Source organism: Centruroides vittatus, unplaced genomic scaffold (assembly GCF_030686945.1).
Source record: "Centruroides vittatus isolate TY-2023 unplaced genomic scaffold, ASM3068694v2 contig_1012, whole genome shotgun sequence".
Lineage (NCBI taxonomy): Eukaryota > Metazoa > Arthropoda > Arachnida > Scorpiones > Buthidae > Centruroides > Centruroides vittatus.
This window is the reverse complement of record NW_027120659.1, coordinates 533,515-556,833: the sequence shown is the minus strand read 5'-3', so window position 1 is coordinate 556,833 and position 23,319 is coordinate 533,515. Positions and strand designations below refer to the sequence as shown.

General features: G+C 31.9%; 1 protein-coding gene across 7 annotated transcripts in view; it reads right to left on the bottom strand.

Moving 5' to 3' along the window:
• Window positions 1-3,574, bottom strand: part of LOC136984698 (voltage-dependent calcium channel subunit alpha-2/delta-3-like) — a 222,505-nt gene extending 218,931 nt beyond the window's left edge. For all 7 annotated transcript variants that reach the window (XM_067281901.1, XM_067281827.1, XM_067282170.1 and 4 more), the window contains exon 1: window positions 3,259-3,574. In XM_067281901.1, coding sequence (XP_067138002.1) covers window positions 3,259-3,407 — 149 coding nt within the window. In that variant the 5' untranslated portion in view covers window positions 3,408-3,574. The remainder of the gene's footprint in view (window positions 1-3,258) is intronic.
• Window positions 3,575-23,319: the final 19,745 nt, after the last annotated feature.

Genomic DNA, 23,319 nt, shown 5'->3' with positions numbered 1-23,319 from the left:
TTAAGAGAAAATGTAGCTCTGAGGGTTGAAAAAAAAACCTCAGAAGTTTTATCAAAATAATAGAGATTATAAATCAACTATCTAAATGATAAACAAGAGAAGTGGATCCGGCCATTGTTGCACAGGGCATGGCTTCGACCAATAGGAAGTGCTGCAGCTGTGGAAACTCGCACACGACAACTTGAGCCCCGTCAACAAAGGCAGAAATGGAAATTCGAGGGGGTAGGCCGCGTGTTTTTCCTGTCCCCGAGTCGGATGAATAGAATAGAGGGGACGGAAGTGGGGGAAGCGCGAATCGTTCAAATAGAGGCTCCGGAGCGAAGTAATGTTAATTAAAATGCAATAACCTCTGCACTTTCTGATAATAACTTGAAGGGACGTTGACTTTTAAATACACAGAAACACGCGCTGTAAAAATAAAAAGGGGGAAAAATCGCAATCCACACAATAGAAATAGTTCCTCCAATCCTTTCAAATACAAACAGTACTTATCGATTGATACAACATCTTGTATTGTTTTCTAAAGTTAGTTATAATTCCGTTTGCTGGTATTACATATAGATAAAATGGAAAGGGGGAAAAATCTTAAAATATATATATATATATAAAATAAAGTAAATGGCTTCCGTGCGATTCTTGACGATTTCACTCTTATGAGAGTGAAGTGTCTGAACGACACTCGAAAATACTCGTACTTGAAAGATATGTTTAGATAACGAAACTAGTTGGTGTTGGGTTACGTTTCGGAGAGACGGATCGTCAAGAAAACGACTTTGGTTGCAAGCTAGAAGGAGATCGATAAACAACATCAGCAGCGAGCGAATGTTCCATAACAGACAGACACACGACTAGAAGTCCCTTCACCAAAAAAAGACTATGGTCGGGAAATGGACGTAAGATTATTTGTTGAGAAACTTTCATTAGACTCGGGTGTTTGCCTGCCAACAACCATAATGCTTTTGTGATAAATGGAACGGGATCAAATTCGCCCTTTTCTCTATCAAATCCTGAAGAGGATATACTCTTTCTTTACGGATTTGTAACGCAGTTATTTTTAACTTTAAAATAATATTTCATCTAAAGTTATTTCTTGACAAATCCCGAAACGTTCGTTGCATAAAACATATCACAAATGCGCCGACTATCAACGCTGCAAAATGGGAACTCACTTAAAAGAGGCGAAAGCCACAAATTATTTTAGCCCGATGCCGTATCGTCCGATCAATTTTTCAGCAGCGCATCTCAAACTGGGAGCGCATCACCCCAAATATTTTTTTTTTTTTTGTTTAATATATATATACACGACGTTGTAAGAGCATAGAAAATTCGGAAACAAAAATACTTATCGGCATCCCTACTGACGTCGAGTCACACACACTGCGATTTGACGGAGCGAATAGCGAAAGTCAAACCGACCCGAAGATACTTTTGGATTCTGGTAATGGACTGCTGAAGAGGAATAAAAGAGCTCCATTACCGGTTCCATCGGCCACGTGACCGGGAAAGAAAGAAATTGAAAAAACATAATCGCCCGACGGAAGTGTTATAACGAGACTCCCTTTTCCCCTCGCTCGGTTACCTTTGAAGATATTTTTTTTAAAAGTTTGGCCTCTATTGTTAAGCGAATCACAAAAGTTTCCCCAGTAAAAGAATAATTGTTTCTGTCAACTATATGTTTGATCCCAACTTTTCTCGCTTTTAACGATCTTTTGTGACGTGAAAAGAGCAGCGCCATCTGCCGACCACCTAGTTTAACACAGATTTTACGACGTTAATTTGTGGTTATGTGTGTGTGCGTGTGTTTACCAGAAATGCGATAGGGATGACCAACAAGGTGGAACAATCGATATTTTACTCGAAATAATCCTAATGTACTTCATATATACACCCGAAATTTCCACCGGCAACCCAGAGCGTCGAAGAATTGACAGGTTAAAATCCCCCAATAAAATTTATATAACGCTTAAACATATTTCTGTAATGTTCTCGATAGGTCCACCGACGTTATTTTTTTTTGTTTTTTTGTTTTCTTCAGAAATTTTTCTTAATTCATTGATAATTTTTCATTGACATCTGTCAGAAACGTTCTGTCCTTTTGGAGAAATTGATAAGTTGCCAAAAGTTTCATCCATTAGTGAGTTGCGGTGGACAACTCGCATCCGATTCAATAGATTAAACATACGATATACACTAATACCGAAAATAATAAGTTGAACAATGTTGTACAGTATAACTCTATTATTATTTTTTTCCCTCTCTTCAAACTGTTATTTTCAGTTTGATAAATTGTTTCGCTTCGTAGTTAAGAAATGTCAAGATTTCCTTTTAAAAAAATAATAAAAAAAAGACATTCTGAGAGATTTATAAAATTTCGATCGCCTTTTTTTCTCTCTTACACAACTCCATAAAGGTTTTATTACCTCTTACATTAATTAAAAGCGGTATAAATTACCTTTAAAACAATGGAAAATGCGTTATATTTACCAAACTTTCTGCTGATTTTTTCCGCTCGAAACGGTTTTTAAATTCTATTAGATGCAACATATATCAGAGCAGAAGGAATATTTTGATTTATTACATATAAAGAAAACTCGGTTATAAATTTAAAATCGAAAACTTATTACTAAAAAATATATATATATATATTTATATAGAAAAAAAATTTTAAATAATAAAAATAAAAAAAATCAATCCAATATGCCGCAATTCGGATCGAATTTTACAGAAGTGAAATATTTTCTTTAATTTTTTATTTATTTATTTTTTAAGCAATTTTCATGGAAATTCAAGCGAAATTTAAGGTGATGGATTTTTTAAGTATTTTTTTTTTGGAGGGTTTGGGTGAGTTTTTAGAGTTAAAGTAAAAGGATGTGCGCGTTTAAGTGATCGATCTCATCCATCACATCTAGAAGCGAATTTATAATCATTCGCATCACTCAATACAAAACAGGATTTAATGGAATAATTTATTTAGAACACTGTTCTGCAATCAATTGCCAACATTGATCAACATGCTGCAAGAGCGTTTACGCGTTCTATTCAAAACACTGAATATGTATGTACACACATAACACGTCACACACATACAAAAAAGAAAAAAATATATATTATTTTATTTTATTTTATTTTATTTTTTAAAGTTTGAATTTAAAATTTTCCGGATCATTTTCTACGTACGCCATCTATTGGTGTTTTAATTAAATTTGTTTTACTTTTTTTTTTATATTTGTAAGTAAAATAAGTAAATAAATAACTTACTCGCTTGCATCCACTTCGATATCGTCCATTTGTAAAGTGGCAATTGGAAATAAGAGAGATAGAATTAAGAATAGCGAAGGTAGACGGTATATGTGCCACACATCCATGGGCGATGCGTAACGTCTAAGGTCCATACTTGCACTGTCCATGTTTCTATAGCGTTAAATGATCGACAATTCACGCAAAAAACATCAACGACATGATATAGTGAAGAATCTATTTGTGCACAATCGTCGGATCTGTCATGTCTGCCGTCTTCGTGAGACGAACCATCCCCGGCTTTCCTGCACACCACCACACTGCGTCTGGGCACCAGGCCACCCCCCCTTTCAGGAATAATTTGAAACGTTCTGATTGGATTACACGGAGCACGTGATACATAGTCCAAGAGAATTACTTATTCTTACGAAAGGGGTGAACGGAGTGAGAGAAGATAAGTTGGCGTTTTAATTCGTTATACACCTTACCGAGTGGCTAATATTTTAAGAAAATTTTTAAAAGCTACCGGAGCGAAATTATCACAATAAAATAATAATAATAACTTAATTTAATTGTGCAGAATTAATAATTGCGATTAGGTTAATCTAAAATGATTAACCCCGACTGATTTGCGCAACAGAGAATTATGGCATTTAGCCAAAAATAGAAGTAAAAAAAAAATTTAAATAAAGGAAAAGAAAAAAAAAAAATAGCGTGTTCCACGTTAAAGCTCGTACATCTGGCACAGATGATGGACTAAACGCGACACAAGAGTTACAATTTATAAAAATGCACGTTCGACTTCCATGCGTAACTGATGTTTAATGAGGAAAACGTAACAACTTTTGCAAGTGCTATGATTACAATTCCTACTTGAATGTTCGTATTTTTCTTTAGCTGAATCATACCATAGACGCGTCGTTGTCTATTTTAGTAATTCGCAACTTCCTACTGACTCCAGGAATTTTTCTATCCTATTTTAATGTTTACTCGTCTTTGTTTTTATTTATTTACTTTTTAAAATATTTTTAAAACCTTTCTTTTTTTATTTTTAAAGTTAAGAAATCTTAAAAATTGATTATTTATTTAAATATTTATTTATCCATAAATGTTTGTCCGTTAACAAAATGGATGTGGGAATGACCTTTATGTGTTGTCATTTAAAGGATTAATCACTGAAATAATGAATTTTTTTTTTTTTACATGATATCATGGAAAGGATTACTTTTATACTTTTAAAATTAAAGTTTATGTATTTTATGCTTAAAAAATTAATTCTAGAAGCCCGAAAACGATGTCTTGTAACCAATCCTGCAATCCTAGAATCCTATTTTTAATGAATAAACATATAAAAATTAATTAATTTAGAATGCTTTTATAGAGATTTAAACACACTTTCCTATATAATTTGCCTTTAAAATGTCATAATTTTTAAATGTATTATATTTTACTTGAAGTTTTTATAATTAATAAAAGATTTCTGTCATCACGTCTGTCTCGAATATATTTTAACGTTTAAATTTTAATATATTTTAATAAAATAAGAAAAAAACATTAAGTAAAAATAATAGAATAAATAATGTTTTTAAAAAAATTTTTATTGCAATTAATTATAAGCACTTCAAACTTGAAAGCGACTTGATTAATTTTTCAGATCTCACTTTACAAGATAATGGAGGCTTAAAACATCGAGAATTAAATATTAAAACTGTGTAAAATATTAACATTACTTCCAGACAAGTCTGAAACTAAAATCAGTAATGGATAGTCATGAATGTAATTAAATTTACAACAATTTTAAAATTTAACATCTTCCATAAACAATGTAATGAGCTAACAAAGAAAAGCGCATTTTACAGTCGACTTTTAGGGACAAATTTACTTGGAAATTAACCAAAAATGGAAGAGTAATTGCGCTTGATAAATTAATAGCTACATTATAATATTTATGTTTTAATATATATTTACTGAATATATATATTCCTCGTTGCTCCCGCATTTAAAACTCTAACATTAAACATTTTAAATAAATAGATTTATACAGCGATCGTCCCATGCAAATTCTATGTATTTTCAATATAAATACGTACTTTTTAACGTGTAATGTGCCCGTATTCCTTAAATTAGCACATATATAGAAAGCCGCTCATAAGAATAATACATCCTCAGAAATTTCGATTCCTTAGGGGATTCTCCTTTATAGGGGCCTTATCATAAGCCTCCTAATCTCAGGATATGCTCTGTGTGGTCGAGTATGTATACATATACAAATATATACCAGTGTATGCGTTAAGTTAAACAATAGAACTATTCATATTACAAACAAATTTGCTAGTAATTCCTACCTTTAATTTCAGCTCCTAGATTTAAATCAATTTTTATCGATTAAAAATGCAATTTGTCTATCTACTAACAACACTTACTGGCAGAAAATACCATCGATAACTAATAAATTTTGCTCTCTTTCTCTCTACCTTTAGTGCATAATTTTGATTAAAAACACTCAGAAATTAAAATTAATCGAATTGTAATCAATACAAAAGCCTCGCAGATTTAAAAATTTCTGTTATTATAAGAAAATAAATCTTTGTATTAATTCTAAACATAAATAAAAATTCAATAAAAGCAAAAATAGCAAAAGCTAACGATTACAGAATTAAATTTCGTAACCATCGCGTCACGTTATTTGCTAATTGCGGTAATAAATTAGGATCTATCATTAAAAATTTTTTTCTTAAATAAATATTTAAAATAAGAGTAACTAGAGTAGATTCTATTGGCGTATTTTATTTTATTTTATTTTTTTCTGAAATTTTCATGCGGTTTACATACATTTTTAATAGAAGCGTACGACAAAGAGAACGAAAATAAATTTCGGTTATGTTAATCAGCTCGATTAACATAACCGAAATTGATTTATGAATTTTTATTTATGAACGTCTATTTTCAAACTCATACATCAGAACAGTTACTTAAATATTCCGTTTGTGTTCTTTTCTTCCCTTTTAAGAATCGTTATCAACGCTCATTTTTAATCCAAAACTACGATTTTAAAAAAGAATTTCTCTTCTTTAAAAAAAAGAAGAAAAGAAAAAAAAATTCGAAAACGTCATAAAGATTTTCTTTACTCGGCTACAAAATTAAAATTTATAAAACAAAAAAATAGTCCGAGCGATCAATCACCCCCTCCACTGTATTCGACCCCCCTTTAGATTGCTTATCGACCGGAAATAGTCTTTAAAACGCCCTCTAACGAGTTAAAATATCATCATCGAAAAACCCTATCTTGGTCCACTTAACTTGGAAAATATTTTGTGTATTTTAATATTTAGGAAAATTTATTTTAATTTTCTATTAAATAATCGAGATATTTTATATAAATTTAAATTTTACTTTCACTTAAAAAAACATCTGTCAATTGTTTATCCGTAAAATTTAAAAAGTTTTAACACGTTTGCAGTTTATTCATAAATTAATTTTTTTAAACAAAATTTATGTAAATTTATATATATTTTTTAATAAAAAATTTATGTTGTTTTTATAATTAATGTTTTATCTATTAATTTCTGTGAATGAAAGAATATTTTTTTATTTTTTAAGTTTATTGTTATTGTATTTGATATATTTAGTCTCTACTATTTCCATTGGTGGATCAGTTTCAGAGAATATGATCACGTTAGTTCTATATATGTTACTTTTTCCTTCTTTTTTTATACAATGTATAGAGATGTGATGGATCGTCACGAGGAAATGTTGTATGACGATGACAGCTTTGACGTCACTGTACAACTATAATAGCATCACAATTTTTATTACGTCAATTTTTCCGTTTTTCAAGTAAAGAATGAGAGAAAATTTGGTATTACTTAATAGAACATTATTTTTTTTAAATTATTTTATTCTTGATAAATAAAAACAGAAAGGTTTCCTAAACAAAAAAATAATAATAATGTAAAGAAAGCAGGAAAACTTTTTTTATGATGCAAACAGCAAAATTTCATGAACTTTATTCTTTTAAGTAACCTTGATTAGATAATTTAATAATGTGTTAAATTCAAGACCCTCTTTAGATTTTTTTTTTTTTTGCCAGTTGGTGCCATGGGTGCCACCAAACAAACAAAGTTGTTTTCTGCACCCATATTTTTAAAACCACTGGCTCATAAAAGTACAGTTTATTTAAAAAATATAGATTTTTTAAAATATTTTTTAATGAAATGCTTGCTTTGCTGTTTAGAGCCGGCTCTGTTTGAGTTATCAATAAGAGCTACATGCTGACGTGAAATTTGCCTATAATCTTCAGCGAGAAATATGAGATTCAAAATGGATTCGAATCCGGATCCCACATGGTGGTGATAAAAGCGGATTCGGAAATATTTAGAAGGGTGCAGAAAGAAAACAATATGCCCTACAAAATGTTTTACTATCTGAAGTACTCGGCTTTATTCGAGAAAACCCCGAAGAAGGGGTGCAGCTGCAACTTTGCGCACCTTTCTAAATCTGCCCTTGAGTGATGAAATATTCTACTGTGAGACCATTTTTCTTTCTTGTTCTTATTGTTGACTCTTTTCACTACGGTACTGTATTTGGATACTGAGAAGGCCTTTGTTCATGCCATCATGGATTCGGCCAGGCCCACAATCTTCTTTCTTTCTTTGGTATTATTATGGAGTCTCTAGCCTGTTGGCTTTTTCTCCGAAGCACACCGCTTGGAAATTAGGCGAAGCGGTTAGTGCGATAAACAAATCGTTCCAAGATTTCGTTGTGTTGACGAGGAGGAAGGTATAGACCCACAATGTGGGCGACTGGGTTTATAAGGGACAAAAGCTCGACATATCCGAGTCGACTTATCTGAAAATTTCTGAGTCCGAATTCGAATCCATAGTGGCAAACTAGTGTCTTCATTACCTTGTCTCAGATTACCTCATTCGGCCGTCACTACTTCTAGACCACGTCTATGATTCAGAATCTTTTAACATCTAGGAATAGACACATCCAAAAAATAAGCATAGTCTTTAGTTGGTCTATATCTCAAGAACTACTAATCTGAACTGCATGAAACTTAACATACAAGCAGAACATTTCATTTTTTATCAAAAAATAAAAAATCTAAAAAGCAAAAATGAAATCTAAATTATGTCAAACCAAAAATAAAAAGTACTAAGCATTGTCGTAAATCTTTTGCATAGAAAATTATTGATATGGCTTGTAATTGCCTCGTACACGCTTACTCCGCAGAGAGTTTGCTGATACTGGTTATAACATTGTTTCATAATAGCACTTGAAGTCCATTCTTTAAAAAAAAAAATATGTTGAAGCTCCTGGAGGGACCTTCTTGGCGAAGACTGATGGAGCGTAATGTGTCTCCACAGAGCAATCCATACATGTTCTATGGAATTTAGACTCAGCGATCTTGCTAGTCATTCCAGGCAACAAATATCTTCGCTGTCAAGAAAGTCATTGACGAGGGAAGCCCTATGTGTGCGATCATTATCGTCCATAAAATTGAAATCTGCATATACAGCCAAAAGTGAAAATAGAGCCCATTCCTTGGAAGGACACAACATAAAGACTGGAGTGAAGACTGATCGTGTCCGAGAAACTTTTCTAGAAAACTCACTCTAAGAACTAGCGGTAATTATTTATTATTAGTAAATCTATAAACAAAGTATGCATTCCAGTTCAAAATTCAATAATTTTCTCTCAAATATTGAGCATAATTTCCCTATTATCCCGTAATTACACCCATGCCCATAGTGTCTCAAAAATGTCTCACACGAGGTTCCAAAACCTTGTCTCTGTACTTTGTTGCATTAAGGCACCTCTTGCAAAAACTATAGCTATTAAGCATAATTCAACCCCAGACTACAATACCACCATCTGCAAATTGATCTCTTTCCACGATGTTCATTAGATTATATCGGGTCTCTGCTGTCTGCAGATTCTAATCCTACAAGAATCATTTTGTACACTGTATCTGGACTCGTCGGTGAATAGAGCATTGTCTCATTCATTCAAAGTCTAATGTTGATATTGTTGACACTATCTTAAATAGGCTTTTCTACGGACAGGTATCAATGAAACAAAACGTACCAAACGTACTGGGCGTTTAAAAAAAAGACTATCCTTCTAAAGCCTCCTGTAGGCAGTTTTTCGTAAAAGTCTAACGCCGGTGGTCGTAGATAGCTCTGCAGAGAAGTGCCTACCAAGCATTCCTTTGTTATGACATACTGTTTCATCAAAAAACGTTCCTGTTAAAGTGTAATTCTTGGATGTCCAGTTCATGGTTAACGCTCAACGTTTCCTGTTCTTTGAAATCTGGTCCAAGCATGGATGTGATGATCTACGGAATATTCAGAGTCCTGGACATACAGTATGTGTCTGCGACCGCTTCTAGCCTTCCAATAATTCTTCCTTTCATCAATTGTTTATGTGAAATTATCACTGCCAATATCATACGGTAAAACAGAAACAAACTGTTTTACCGTATAATGTTAGCAGTGATACACAAACAATGCTATGCTACTGCTGAATTTACATAGCCTGCGTGTTTTGCATAAGCTTGTGCTTTTTAACGGAACATTTGACTATAACTGAGTATATTTCATTGTCTAAAAGTTCACAGAAATATTTCTCTGTTTATTTGCTTTATTTTTGCTCTACCTGTGGATTAGATGATTTCGCCTCTATTTGGACACGGGATGGCCGGTTGACCGAGGCAGTTACGGTGTCAGCCTAGCACCCTGAAGAGCTAGAATTCCAGGAATTTTTTATGGTGATTTGTCCCGGATATATCAGATCTCGTCTTTTACCATCCGGTTGCTCTCATTGTGGGATTCGTTCAGGGAGCCAGGCTTACAAAGGGCCTGAGGAAAAAAAAAACACTCCGATGCCCACACCAGGAGAAAATCAAAATAAAGAATATGGATGGGAAACTAGAAATGAATTTAAATGTTAAAAATAGAAGAAATGCATGGAGATTCAACTAAGACGAATAACAAAAGTTTGGTATTGTAATAAGCACAATGTCTGTTTTGAAGTTAAGTTTGAATATACTTTATATCACTAAAAAATGCAATATATCAGAAGTAATTGAATCGAGGTAGAATTGTAATTTACTATTTTATTCAACAAATAAGTTATTTGATTTATTTTGTATTTATGTTCAAAATAGATCGAGTAACATTTACAAAATATTTATAAATATTTGATAGAGCTGAATAAAATTAAAGTTACTTGTCAGTCTTCACTGACTACAAATTGACCAAAGTCGTGTTAAGCATTTTTAAAAATGATTGTGTGTGTATGTGTATATAATTTTGTAATGAAATTTTATTAAATTAATGTAACCAAAGCCTTTAAAATATTTTCATTCTAGCAAAATAATAGAAAAAAACATAATGAAAATAATTAAAGATAAAATTGAAGCTAAATTCAAAATGAGAAATATAATAAAGAAGAGAACAATTTTTATAATTTAAAATAACGTCAAATTTTATGAAAATGTCGCAAATTCGAAACAGCTGCTATCAACCGCATCGGTGGTCCATTAAATAGGAAGAATAGCACAATTCTTTCAATTAGAATCTTGCCGATAATCGCTTACATTTATCGTATCATGCTATCACGTAACTGTTCTTATGATTGGCATCTATTTTCGCATTAAACATATATAGAGGTAACACTTAATAATATGATTCTATGAAGCAGTAATATTCTGAAAAATTGAGAAAATATACCCCTCCTCGGATTCTTTTATTTTTCATTTTTGACTCTTTCCATCTTGTGGGCACTAAGATGGCCTTTTAATGATTTTCATCACGTGTTCTTCCAAGTACACAATAAAACTGCTGGATGGCGAAGGAGGGAACCCGACATATCACCAACAGACCATTGCCCGAAAAATTCCTAGAGCCTTTCGATGATCCGTTTTCGATCCCGTATCCCCAGAGCTATAGCCTGACATTTTAACTGTGAACGGAATTACTTATCCTTTTTAGGGAACAGTAAGCTAGACTTAATAAAATTAGATAGATATTTTCAAATTATTAATTTTAAGAAGTTATTCACGAAAAGTAAATCATATTTATGCCAGAAAGATTAGTGAAGTGGAGTAGCAGGATGTGGCAACATAATAAATGGGCGATCTGTCAAGGGGATGTCTACTGGGAGGACTTTCTACGGCAAATTGGCACTCTATTTAGACACGTGAAGAAAACCAGAAAATCTTTACGTTTGTGAGGCGCAAACTCGACACCGACTATCAGTGTTTTATCTACTCGTCCACTGATGGGCGCCGGAAAGATTAAAGATTAACCTTATTTTAGTAGATTTCTCGGAAAATAATAAAACTTCCTTTTTATTTACATAGATTAAATTTAAAACTTTATATAATAAATAGCATGTTCTAAATGTATATTTGTTTTACTTTGAAAAATGTTTTCTTGGAAATTTATATTTAAAATATTTTTCGAATTATGTTTATCTGATAAAGAGATAAACTTAATATCCGAAATCAGTTTAAATGAAACACTTTGTTCAGAATAATAGAAATTACTTAAAACACGAATTTAATTTACAAATATTGATTTATGTATCAATTATAACAGTCAAACCCCCGAACAACGGCCACAGACGAGGACGTAAAAAGATGGCCGTTGTTTGGAGATTGTTTTATATTTATGTGTTCAACGTTTCTGATAAAATGGTCACCATTTACAGATGGTTATTAATGAAGGTTCGACCTTGTAAGAATTTTACAATTTGTCATTAATTAACATTTTTTTAAGAAAAAGTGAAATGTTATAATAGAATCCTTATAATTCAATATACATTTGTCATTTTACAAATAAATGAATTTAATATAAATATATTCTATAAATTTTCTTATAGGCTATAAAATGAACTTTTTATTGATTTATTTATAGAAATACTGTTAAATGAATTTGTTTTAGACAAATTAACTGGCAAATTCGAAGCAGATAACAACCCAAATAGCATACACAATGTTTATATATATATATATATGTAATGATGAGAATTCACGAACACGGTATTGGACTTCAACTCTCATCAGAAAAAAAAACTGAAACAGTGAATGGCATTTGATGATGTTGACAGTCTAAAAGCTCGAGATGAACCCCCTACTCTTCCTTACGTAATCAACAACCGAACTACAATAAACAAATGTTTCCAGCCTCCAACATCCAGTTCTCTCTCTAACAAGTAAGACGTAATATGTCGTCTTCTGTAAGTCTTCTCTGACGCAACCAATGGCTGAGTGGATAAAACCACTGAATACTGGTAGTTGGTCAATGGGTTCGCGCCTTGCCAACGGGCTGGCCACGTGGAGTATTCCGGGTTTTCTTTATATTCAGTAACACCTAAATAGAGGGCCAGCTTCCCATAAAAGTCCTCCTTGGAGACATTCCTCCTTGGCAGATCGCCTATGTGTCGCGTTGCCTCAATCGAATGATTGAGGCAAAGGAATAGGTTGTGTCAGAAAAGCTTTAGGTTTTAGTTTGAATAAAACTAAAACCAATAAAGCTTCTCCGACACAACCTATTCCCACACACAACTGAAGACCCATCACAGAAAACCGTACATGGGGTGAAGTATTACAGTCAAAATTCGAGCATCCGAAACACTGTTCAAAATACAGAACGTATAACGTAACACTACAGAGTATATGTCGTCCAAGGTCTATATAAGAAGGTCAGGACACGCGTACTGGAGCAGCCATTTTGGGACTTTTTGAGTCGCATGTTTAAAACAAACTTGTATGAGCAGTCAGTTTTATACGACATTAATTTAACTAAAATTGCATAAATTAGTTTAATTAATGTCGTATAAAACTGACTGCTCGTACAAGTTTGTTTTAAACATGCGACTCAAAAAGTCCCGAAATGGCGGCTCCAGTACGCGTGTCCTGACCTTCTTATATAGACGTTGATGTCGTCTATCGATTGTAGCGCCGCAAAACTAGGTCATTTACGTAATGTTAGGAAAGCGTTAGATTTTGAGTAAATTAATTTACTTTTAATTGCAGTAATTATATTACAGTATTCATAGTTTCTGAAACTTTAAATGCATAATGTTTGATGTACCCAAAACAAACAAGTTTCTGGATTATCCGAAAGACACCAGGTCCCGTCAAGTTCGGATTTTTTTTAAACTCTCTCTCTCCCTGTGGGCACTGAGAGGGCCTTATTAGAAATCCTATTATGGCTCGGCCAGGACAAAATGGTGTGGCATGAACGGGTGGTTAAGAATGGACCACACAGACCATCTTCCGAATAATTCCTGAGATTTTCGATTCGTCCGAATTCGATCCCGGATCTCCCAAAGTAGTAGGCTGCCACCTTATTTATCTATAAATACTGTATGTTTTTATATGAAAAAAATTATCGAAATCTATTATATTATATTATATTATGCAAGTGAAATAACATAATTTTATATAATTAAATGTAATTAGGCTTAGTTTTAAGACTGATTGTCGAGATAAATATTTTGATATTTGAGGGAGTGGGGATTGCCGAGGTTGGTTGAGAGAGGGTGATGGAAAAAAATTGTCTTAGTAACTTAAATATAGTTTTATTGGCCCGAGTATTTACAATAATGAAATCGCAAAGCACAAAAAAATTGCCTAGTTAAGAGGGATGTACGAATGGGTACGATTTAAAATGCCCTTTTAGTGTCCACAAAGCGGAAATAACAAAAATAAAAAATATCATAATTCCCCTATAATCGAATTAATCGCAGAAATGATTTATTACGATAAACTCTCGCATAGTTTTTCACAGATTTTTCGAAGTTTGGAAAATGACACGTATGAAACAACTGAACCCCGGTTGTGAGTTCGCTTCTCCCCAACAGGCAGGACACATGGAGTTTTCCGGGTTTTCTTTACGTTTGTAACAACTAAATAGGGGCCCGTTTCCTTTAGAAAGTCCTCCCTGGAGGTATCCCCTCGACAGATCGCAGATCGTGTTGCCGTAAACAAATAGACCAACATCGGAAAATGACGAAAACTCTGAAATGAAAATAATTTTGATCTTTTTTTTACCAACAAACAAAAAAAAATATCCTTAATTCCGGCTCTTTGTTAAAACTAATAAGAGATTGACCATTTGATTTGGGTACAAGACAAATCAGTATTTTTTGTGAAATGTAACAAAAGACTTCATAATTGCACGTAGGCTACTGCTACTTTATCGTCGTTTTTCTAGTAATTTTATTTCTAAATCCAGATCCATATAAATAAATTTAGCAAATTTACGAAGAACCTTTCTTAAGATCCCGTTTTGTGAAATCCTTGCGTAGCACAGACCATACGCAAGGATATATCTTCTAAAGAAAAATTTTCATACTTAGGAGAGCATTGAAATTGTTAATTTTAATCATTTGTATAAATAATTTAAGTATTTATCTTTTTCAGTTATGTGAACAAATGTGGTAATAACTGCGTACAATAAAAGCCAAGAAAATTGATTCTCAGATACTTAAATAGACATCAAGAACGAATAAAGTATTCGGTTATATTGATTTTTTCTGTAGCTTGTAAAATATAATAAATATTTTGCTACTAAAGTGTAGTAATTAACCGACTGCTGACTAATCTCATCTGTCGAAACGTTCTCTAGCAGAAAAGTGACGTCAGAAACATTTTCAGAGTCACATGCGGGACTGGAGTCACGGGTTATCGACCTTTCGATATATCATAGTGATATTTAAGTATATTTAGAACACAAATTCAGAAATATACAAACAAAATATTTAATTCTTAAGAATAAAATCCTATTTAAACATAAATAGGAACCGAAATTCTTAAACAAATATCATTCTTGCTTTTATTTTAAAAATAAAAGTTTCTGTTGTAAAACCAAATAGTTTAAATAAATTTTTTTAAATGTAAATTATTATTCTTTCGTTTCTCTTCTCGAAAATAAAAATTGAAAGAATAAATAAATAAAAATTTTGTAAATGTATGTAAATTAATTTTAAGTAATCAATAGAAGATATCTCGTATTATTCGCTTTTATTTTATATTATTTTCAAGTTTATAACATGTCTAAGATAAAAAGTACGTGAAGATCGTTGCCTGATATCTAAACTCAGACCCTGAAAAAGATGAGACAGCGCTCGAGCCATTCACAAATGTGGAGCAATCCCACCTCCGAGACTATCAAAATATACGAATAAAACAAATAAATACAGATTTTTTCACCGCTTATCGATAAAAACGTTAATTTATATCACTTTCGTATCACAGTTTTTTATATATAAGACTAAATTTTAGGTGTCTCTGTATCCGAAACCCGAGCTAAATGACTCTACTAGTCCCACTCTTTCTAGTTCTGTCTATATCGTAATCTGTATTGTAATTAAAACAACTTTTAGTGTTACATTAGATTTAATGTAAAACAGTGGTAAATAAATTGTTTATACGAAATTAATTCAAAATCAAAATTTATAATAATCTATACTGTATTATAATATAGTAAAAATTAGATTATCCGAACTTGATAGAACCAAAAGTCTTTCGAATAATCCAGAAATTCGTTTCTTTTTGTTTTAGGCACATCAAGCACTATGCATTCAAAGTTTCGTGGACAATAAATACTGTAATGTAATTACTGTATTTGAAGGTAAATCTAGGTAATTTTATTTGAAGCTAAATGAAGGTTAATTAAGGTAAAAGATAATTTTATTTACTCAAGATCTAACGTAGTCCAAATGTTACTCACATGGCCTAGTTTCGCGGCGCTACAATCGACAGATGTAGTGATTTTCAGCTACTTGGAGAGTTTAGTCTCCAAGTAGCTGGAAATCACTACATCATCTGTCGATTGACTACTTACATTTTATTAATTACATCATTTACATGTATGATATACAAAGCAGTGACTAACAGTACGCTACACACACTTCAGAAACAAAAAACCCTAGCGTTACGTAATGTTTTTGTAAATACCTCCACCCCTTTATAACGCATCAGTTTTCTGTACATACCAGTGGGTTCTTAAACTGTTTCTGTTCCATGGACTCCTTTTCCAGTTAGGTGAAGGTCGAAATAGAAATACATTTATTAAAATAATAGTAAAAAAACATATAACAAGTAATATACTACAGTATTTTTAACACAGCAATCAACAATTTCACGTAATATTATAAAATTAAGATAGTAAGTTCATTTTTTAGCCCCTGAAAACTTTCTACGGATCCCTTGGGAGTCTGTGGAGTCTGGTTAAGAAGCACTGATATATACAATATGGTGAAAATTTTAAACGGTATTAAGTGCAATTGGACTATAGTCACGTTTTATTTTTAATCGATTTAAAAACTCATTTTGAATTATTTAAAATTTTATTCCATTTAAAATAATGCCATTATACTAATTACAAATACATTATTTAAGATTTCAGAAAGGCGAAAAATTATTGGATTGTGTTCCTCTCTCTTATGATAATCTTCATATTTTTCACAATATAATTTAAATTATACACAACCCTATCATTAATTAATTACCGTATTTATCAGTATAATTATTAAATATAAGTTTTAAAGAAATTATTTTAAAATATTTACGACAATTTATTGAGATCAAGTATTTTAAATTCTCTAATGTTCTATAAATGTATATAGCCTATGAATAAATAATGTAAATATTGAATATCGACTTATTTATTTATATTCGTTATACGTTAGTTATGCTGTTTCATAATGCAATCTAAATCATTCACATTTTTCTATTTAAAATTTAATTTTTCTATTAAAACTTACATTTTTTCTGACTTCCATTGCATAATGTGTTGTTCCCCTCTATCTAAACCTTAAATAATTTTTCTAAAACATTACTTTTAAATGCTTTAAATTATCTATCTTAAGAGATTTAACGTATTTTCAACACATATAGCTTAGCATACCTCATCATGTATTAATGAATAAATTATATAACTTATTAAACTGTTAAATTCTCAATTATTAGCTTAGTTTTTAACATATTTTTGATATTTTCGCTAGTATAAATTGTTATGTATTCATGTATTATATGAGTATTTCTTAGTAATCACAAATTTTCATTATATAAAAAATTTTAAATATTTATTTAAAAAATACAAACATATAAACGTTTAAGTAGTAATGACAGCAAACGAATATATCTTTCAATGGCTCTTCATTTTACTCGTGAACGTTTAAAATACAGTATATAAATAGTACGCTGTACAATTCTATTCTAAATGTATCAGCTTTGGCATTGCTCCATCTGATAGGCAGGAAGGTGAAGATCTGTAAGAGCAAATTTATAGTTTTTCGATATTATGATACAAAGTTATGAACTAAATTCTTATAAATCAAAGACGTTTTATAATCAGCAAAAATGTTTAAATCTTGTTATAAAAATTAAATAAATTCCTAAAACATTTTTTTTAATCAGAAAAAATATATAAATTTTCGAGAATTTAAATTATTTAAGTGTAAATTTTACAATTTCTCGAAAATATATATATTCACTGTATAAGCTTATTATAAATTTTGATATAAAATAAACCTATGTAAACTTAAGTATTAAACGATTATATTATAAGATAAAGTTCGTATTATTATCCAAAAATCTTACTTTCATTAATCAAATTGAGTGGCAAACGGTCTTTTTGTAACCTATTTGCAAATATGGTCGATTTTATGTGTCACAGTTATTCTTAGTTCGATGATAGATCACAGATTTATTATTAGAAAGCAAGACAATTGGAAATCGAAGAAATGATTTCAGCAATGCAGTCGAATTATTTCAAATCTGCAATTATTAACCTTTGGAGACATTAAAAAAAAAATGATTTATGTCTAATATTGTTCCTATTATTAATCCTCTTTACATTTTATTTTTGTTTCATTCCTATAGTTTCTTTATGTAACGTAAATTGCGTAAAATTAATACGAACTAATACGAAATTTAATACGTTTGTAAGCAAAATTCTTACTTTATAACAATACAATAAAACTGAACACACAACACAATGCAAATTTCAATATTTTTAATGAAATATAACCAATTTATAGACAAATATATAAATAGTTAAAAAAAAAATACGTGCATTTTACATGTTTAGCCTTGTTACACCTGTTTTACACTAACTCTTGAAAATCGTCCCGGTTTGGGCGATAAACAATATGAGGCAACACTCTTAGTGACGTAATTAGGCAGGTGTAACAGTCGTGCAGGCACAATGCCCAGGACAAAGTGGGCATGGTAATGGAACTGACAGAAAAAAATTGTCAAATACACCGTAATAATTTTCGTTTATAAATACAGTACATGTGAATAATGTATAATTTTTATGTACACAAAAATTATTTATAAACAATTGTTTTATCGTATTTGTTTTATTATTATTTTCTCCTCTAAAAACTCAATGGGCCTTAAAAAAATCTTGCATAGGGTAGACCAAAAGCTAGTTATGACACTGGCCACTATTAACACTTCCATTCAGACGAATTTAAAATTTCATATAAAATTAACGAATTGCATTAATAGTGAAATTAATATCCGAACAGTGCATTAATAGAGAAATTAAATAGGATTCTAACGCAAAAAAAAATCTGTTTGGTTCTATCTATTTTTATTTCCAAGAATTTTTGGAAAAAGATATTCCTATAGAACAGTGGTATTCAATCTATGTCGCGACCCCATTTGGGGTCGCGGAAAATTACCTTGGTGTCGCACTGTTAAAATGTTTGAATACCATTGCTATAGAAAATGCATTACATTTTATACGCCATCTGCTGGAGATCGCGTGCATAACAGTAAGCCTTAAGAACTTTACAGTACGTCCAAAAACGCGGGTATACCTGGTAATACAGTAAATTAAGGTCATATAAATCATTCATGAAAATGTGTTTTTATAGTTTCACGACTTTTTAAGTGCCGCACAGAAAATGTATAAAATGCAGCTTTTGTTGACTGATTATATTGTTTTTTTTTTTTTTTTTAAGCTCTTTCTGCAGCATTAAGAGAGCACTTTACACATAGTAATGTGAAATCCCGGGGAGGTAAGAGGGAGTCGTACCTTCCGTTCCGGCGACTCACTTGTCAAGGATGGCTGTTACGTTGACGGCGCGTCACGCGTTACGCGAGTGGATGAGGAGGAAGGATGAGGTCGACGATAAGGCAAAGCCGACAGTCAAGAAAGACACCATTTTATAACAAAACAAGATTTATTAAAAGCGAAACGAACAAAACTACAATTCTACCCTCGTATACAAAAAGGGGTCCGGAGAGAGAGAGTTTACAAATATTTTTCATACCTCTTAACAAGTCCGTAATAGACGAATATTCTCTCAGAAATGACGATGATTTTCGGGATGACGGAGAATCAGTTAATGGGACAATGGCACGTAGAACCTTAGAATTCGTAGACTGGACAACGGCACTTAAAAACTTAAGAAACTTAGAAACTTTCGGGTTCGGTCGACGGCGCAGTGCACTTCGTAATGGAGAGACGATCGAAGAGCCCTTTAGGGGGGGAAGGAAGCGTCTTTTATAAGTTTTTGATGGGAAAACCTGTCACGTGATCGATAACGGATCGCAATTTGGGCCATAGGTGTTCCCGGGCTTTAAATAAACGACTAGCTCGGACGCTAACTGTAAACCATCGTGCAAGATGATCTACCTGCATCCGAGGGAATAACGGCTTGTTGATAGTTAGGGGGCGATCGTTGCCCGTCGAGGGTCAACAATTTCCCGGGTATGGAATGTTGTTGATTAAGCCGTTTATAACTGGAGTGAAAAAATTCAGAAATTTCTAGGTTTTTAACTTCCAGATTTCACAGTAAGGCAAAAGCCTTACTCATCATGGGTTCGGCCAGATCATAAGCCGACATAACCGGAACTGACTACCCGTAATTCCTGGGGTTTCCGTCTGCCCGGATTCGATATAGTCTTCCCAGAATGGTAGGATGACGACTTAACCGCCTCGATCATCCAGACCAAAATATATTTATACTAGTCGAAATGTTGGTGAATCTATCATATATTACATAGCCAATTGTATACATAAATATTACTATTACTAAAATTTATTCAGAAAATTATTACATGCCATTATGTAATGATTGCATATTCATTTACATATATATGTATCTTAAATGAAAATCAGATAATGTCTTTTAATTGTGTCATAAAATAGCCGTCGTTTGATGGTATATCAGATTAAACTTACGATTATAAACAATTATTTAATTAACTTTTATGACAATGATAGACACGAGCATCCGCAGAAGGGGCAAACAGGATACTTTCCCCCTTTGGGAGCGAATAAAAAATTCCACAAATGATAATCGTAAAAGTGATTGAGATAGGTAATCTTAAACCCTCGACTATGGTACTCTTTGCTGCTTATGGTACGCTGGTTGTGACAAAATATTTATAAGTTAAATACTTAATTAATCGAAATATAAATTTGTTGATTTTTTTCTTTGGCTAAAATTACTAGGCAATTTACGTTTCGTACTTACAATTTTTGCCTAAAAGCTAAAAAAATATTTGCAATCCTTAATTCTAAAGAAAACAACCGTAAAAGAGCGGCATTTTTCATTAAATAAGAAAAAAAGACTAAGTATCTAAGTCACACATCTCATAGAACAGCACGCAGGGTGCTGCGTGAACTTGTTTGAAACAGGAATAGGAAGGAATACCAGGCATCGATTTGTTTATTACCTTTAATTATAAAAGGGCGGTTTCATTACACAATAGCATTATTCTTACTAATACATAGTGATGATAACAAGTGCAAGATTTTATATTACGTAGAAACTAAAATAACTAATAAACTGAAACTATAAAAATATTTGGCAATTTTATAGTTCGGTGTGATTTGTTAATTTTTAAATGTACTGTACATCTTTAAATGTATTAAGCTGTTTAGTTTGATAGATACAATTTTTTTCAAAATTATTATAAATTTATTATTTAATTTAATTCATTCTTAGTTTAATTATAAGTTTAAAGATATTTTGCTAAATTTTCTATGCTTTTTAAGCGATAAAAGTTTATAGAATAGGGCAAAACATTGTTTAATTTCAGATATCTGTCTAACGGACAAATAAAACTATCTGGTTAGAACCAAAGGAAAAAACTAGCTGGTGCTTTAAAGAATTATTTACAGAGTACGTCTGGAAATACCAAAACAAAAGACGGATCAGAGAATCCAACATCAAATCTGGTATTAAAAAAACACGGAATCGTCAAAATGGACGATATTTCTAAACTAACTGAAACTGGCACCACTCCGCCAACAAATGAATACACTATAATAATTAGCACCAATCTGGCATCTACGGAAAGTGCTCTACAACCAATAAGTACAGATCTAGCATTGTGGCCAAGAATTTTAAGAGATACCGAAAGAAGATTTTTGGTAAGGCAAAGTCCACCTAAGCCATTGTATAATTACAATTTCTTCCAATGACACCGGTCAAAATTTTGGCCCAGATTATTATACTCGAATTTTAAGAAACAGACAGCAAGTTGTATGAGACTGTAAGAAATTTTTGGCTGTGTGATCAGTTTTCCCTTTCAAAAGGTTTTAAAAATTGGAAGCACAGCGTTGAAATTTTAAAAGTCAATGAAATTTCTAGAAATCATATTCAGGTCCAAAAATCATGGATAGAACTGAACCAAAAAGGTTAAAATGATACGAGGTGTTTCGAAGAATTGTAGCAATTATCAGGACCTACTTTGTAAGAGTTGTCTGGCTTTTCGAGGTAGAAGCGACAAACTGTTTCAGCATAACAACGGTAACATTTTAAAAATAGTTGAGCAGCTATTTGAATTTGATCCCATTATGGAAGGACACGTGTGTAGTGCTCAAAAAAGAGGAGACTAAACCTCTCTATCTCAGAAAAAATATACAAAACGAGATAATAGACCTGTTGCATCAAAGCGTGAAATCCCATATTATTATTGAAATTAAGAAAGCCAAATACTATTCCATAATTTTAGATTGCACTCCTATGCACTCAAATGACTTGTAATCAGATATGTTTCAATTTATAAATGTGATTCCAATGAAGTTGAAATAAAAATTAATGAAAGCTTTATAGGCTCCCTTCCAGTCTTTCAACTGGAACATTTGTTTACCTGCGGACCTTTCGGACATTTGTTTACCTGCAGGTAAACAAATGTCCGAAATTACACATGGAGAACTTAATGATTTGGATTTAAATTTGCAGGATATTAGAGGAAAGGGATGTGACAACGGGTTCAGTATGAGGGGCAATAAAGCAGCAATGTAGAATTAAAAATTTTAATTCGCATTACGTATAGTAGCCACTCTCTCAATCTAGTGGTTAATAATATGACAAAAGCATCCTTGGAAGCCGCTAATTTCTTCAATATGGTCCAAAATATATACATATATATATTTTTTTTTCAGCATCTACTTTTCGATGGGCAATACTTTTAAAACATCCTCGAGGATTATATTTGAAATCATTGAGTGACAGTAGATGGAAGAATAATATAGAAGCCTTAAAGCCATTAAGATTTCATATGGGAAATGTATACGATGCTTCGCTAAGCATTTATGAAAGCAGGGAAATTGATAATTTAGTAAGAGGAAAAGCTTCGAGTTTATTGAATTGTATTAAACAGTTTAAGTTTTTGTGTTCGATAGTTATTTTGTATAAAATCTGTAAAATAAAATTAGATTGCGTTAATCCAATAAGGAAGCTGATGCGAACAAAAGATTTCGATCTAGCGTCTACACTTGATCTTTTACAAAACAGCAAAAAATTCTGTAAGGATCTTCGATCGGATAAATCTTTCAATGAAATTATTGTTGATGCAAGAGAACTGGCTGACGAAATTGACGTTGAGACTAATTTTGAATCAACAATACCACGACACTGCGTAAGAAAAGAAAATCCACTTCTCATACGAAGCACGAGATGTACGAATCGAAGAACTCAAAGAAACATATAAGGTAGATTTTTTTTTATTTTACAATTGATCAAGCACTAAATGCACCAGATGCTAAATTTGAACAACTTAGTCACCATAGTAACTATTTTCAATTCTTATAT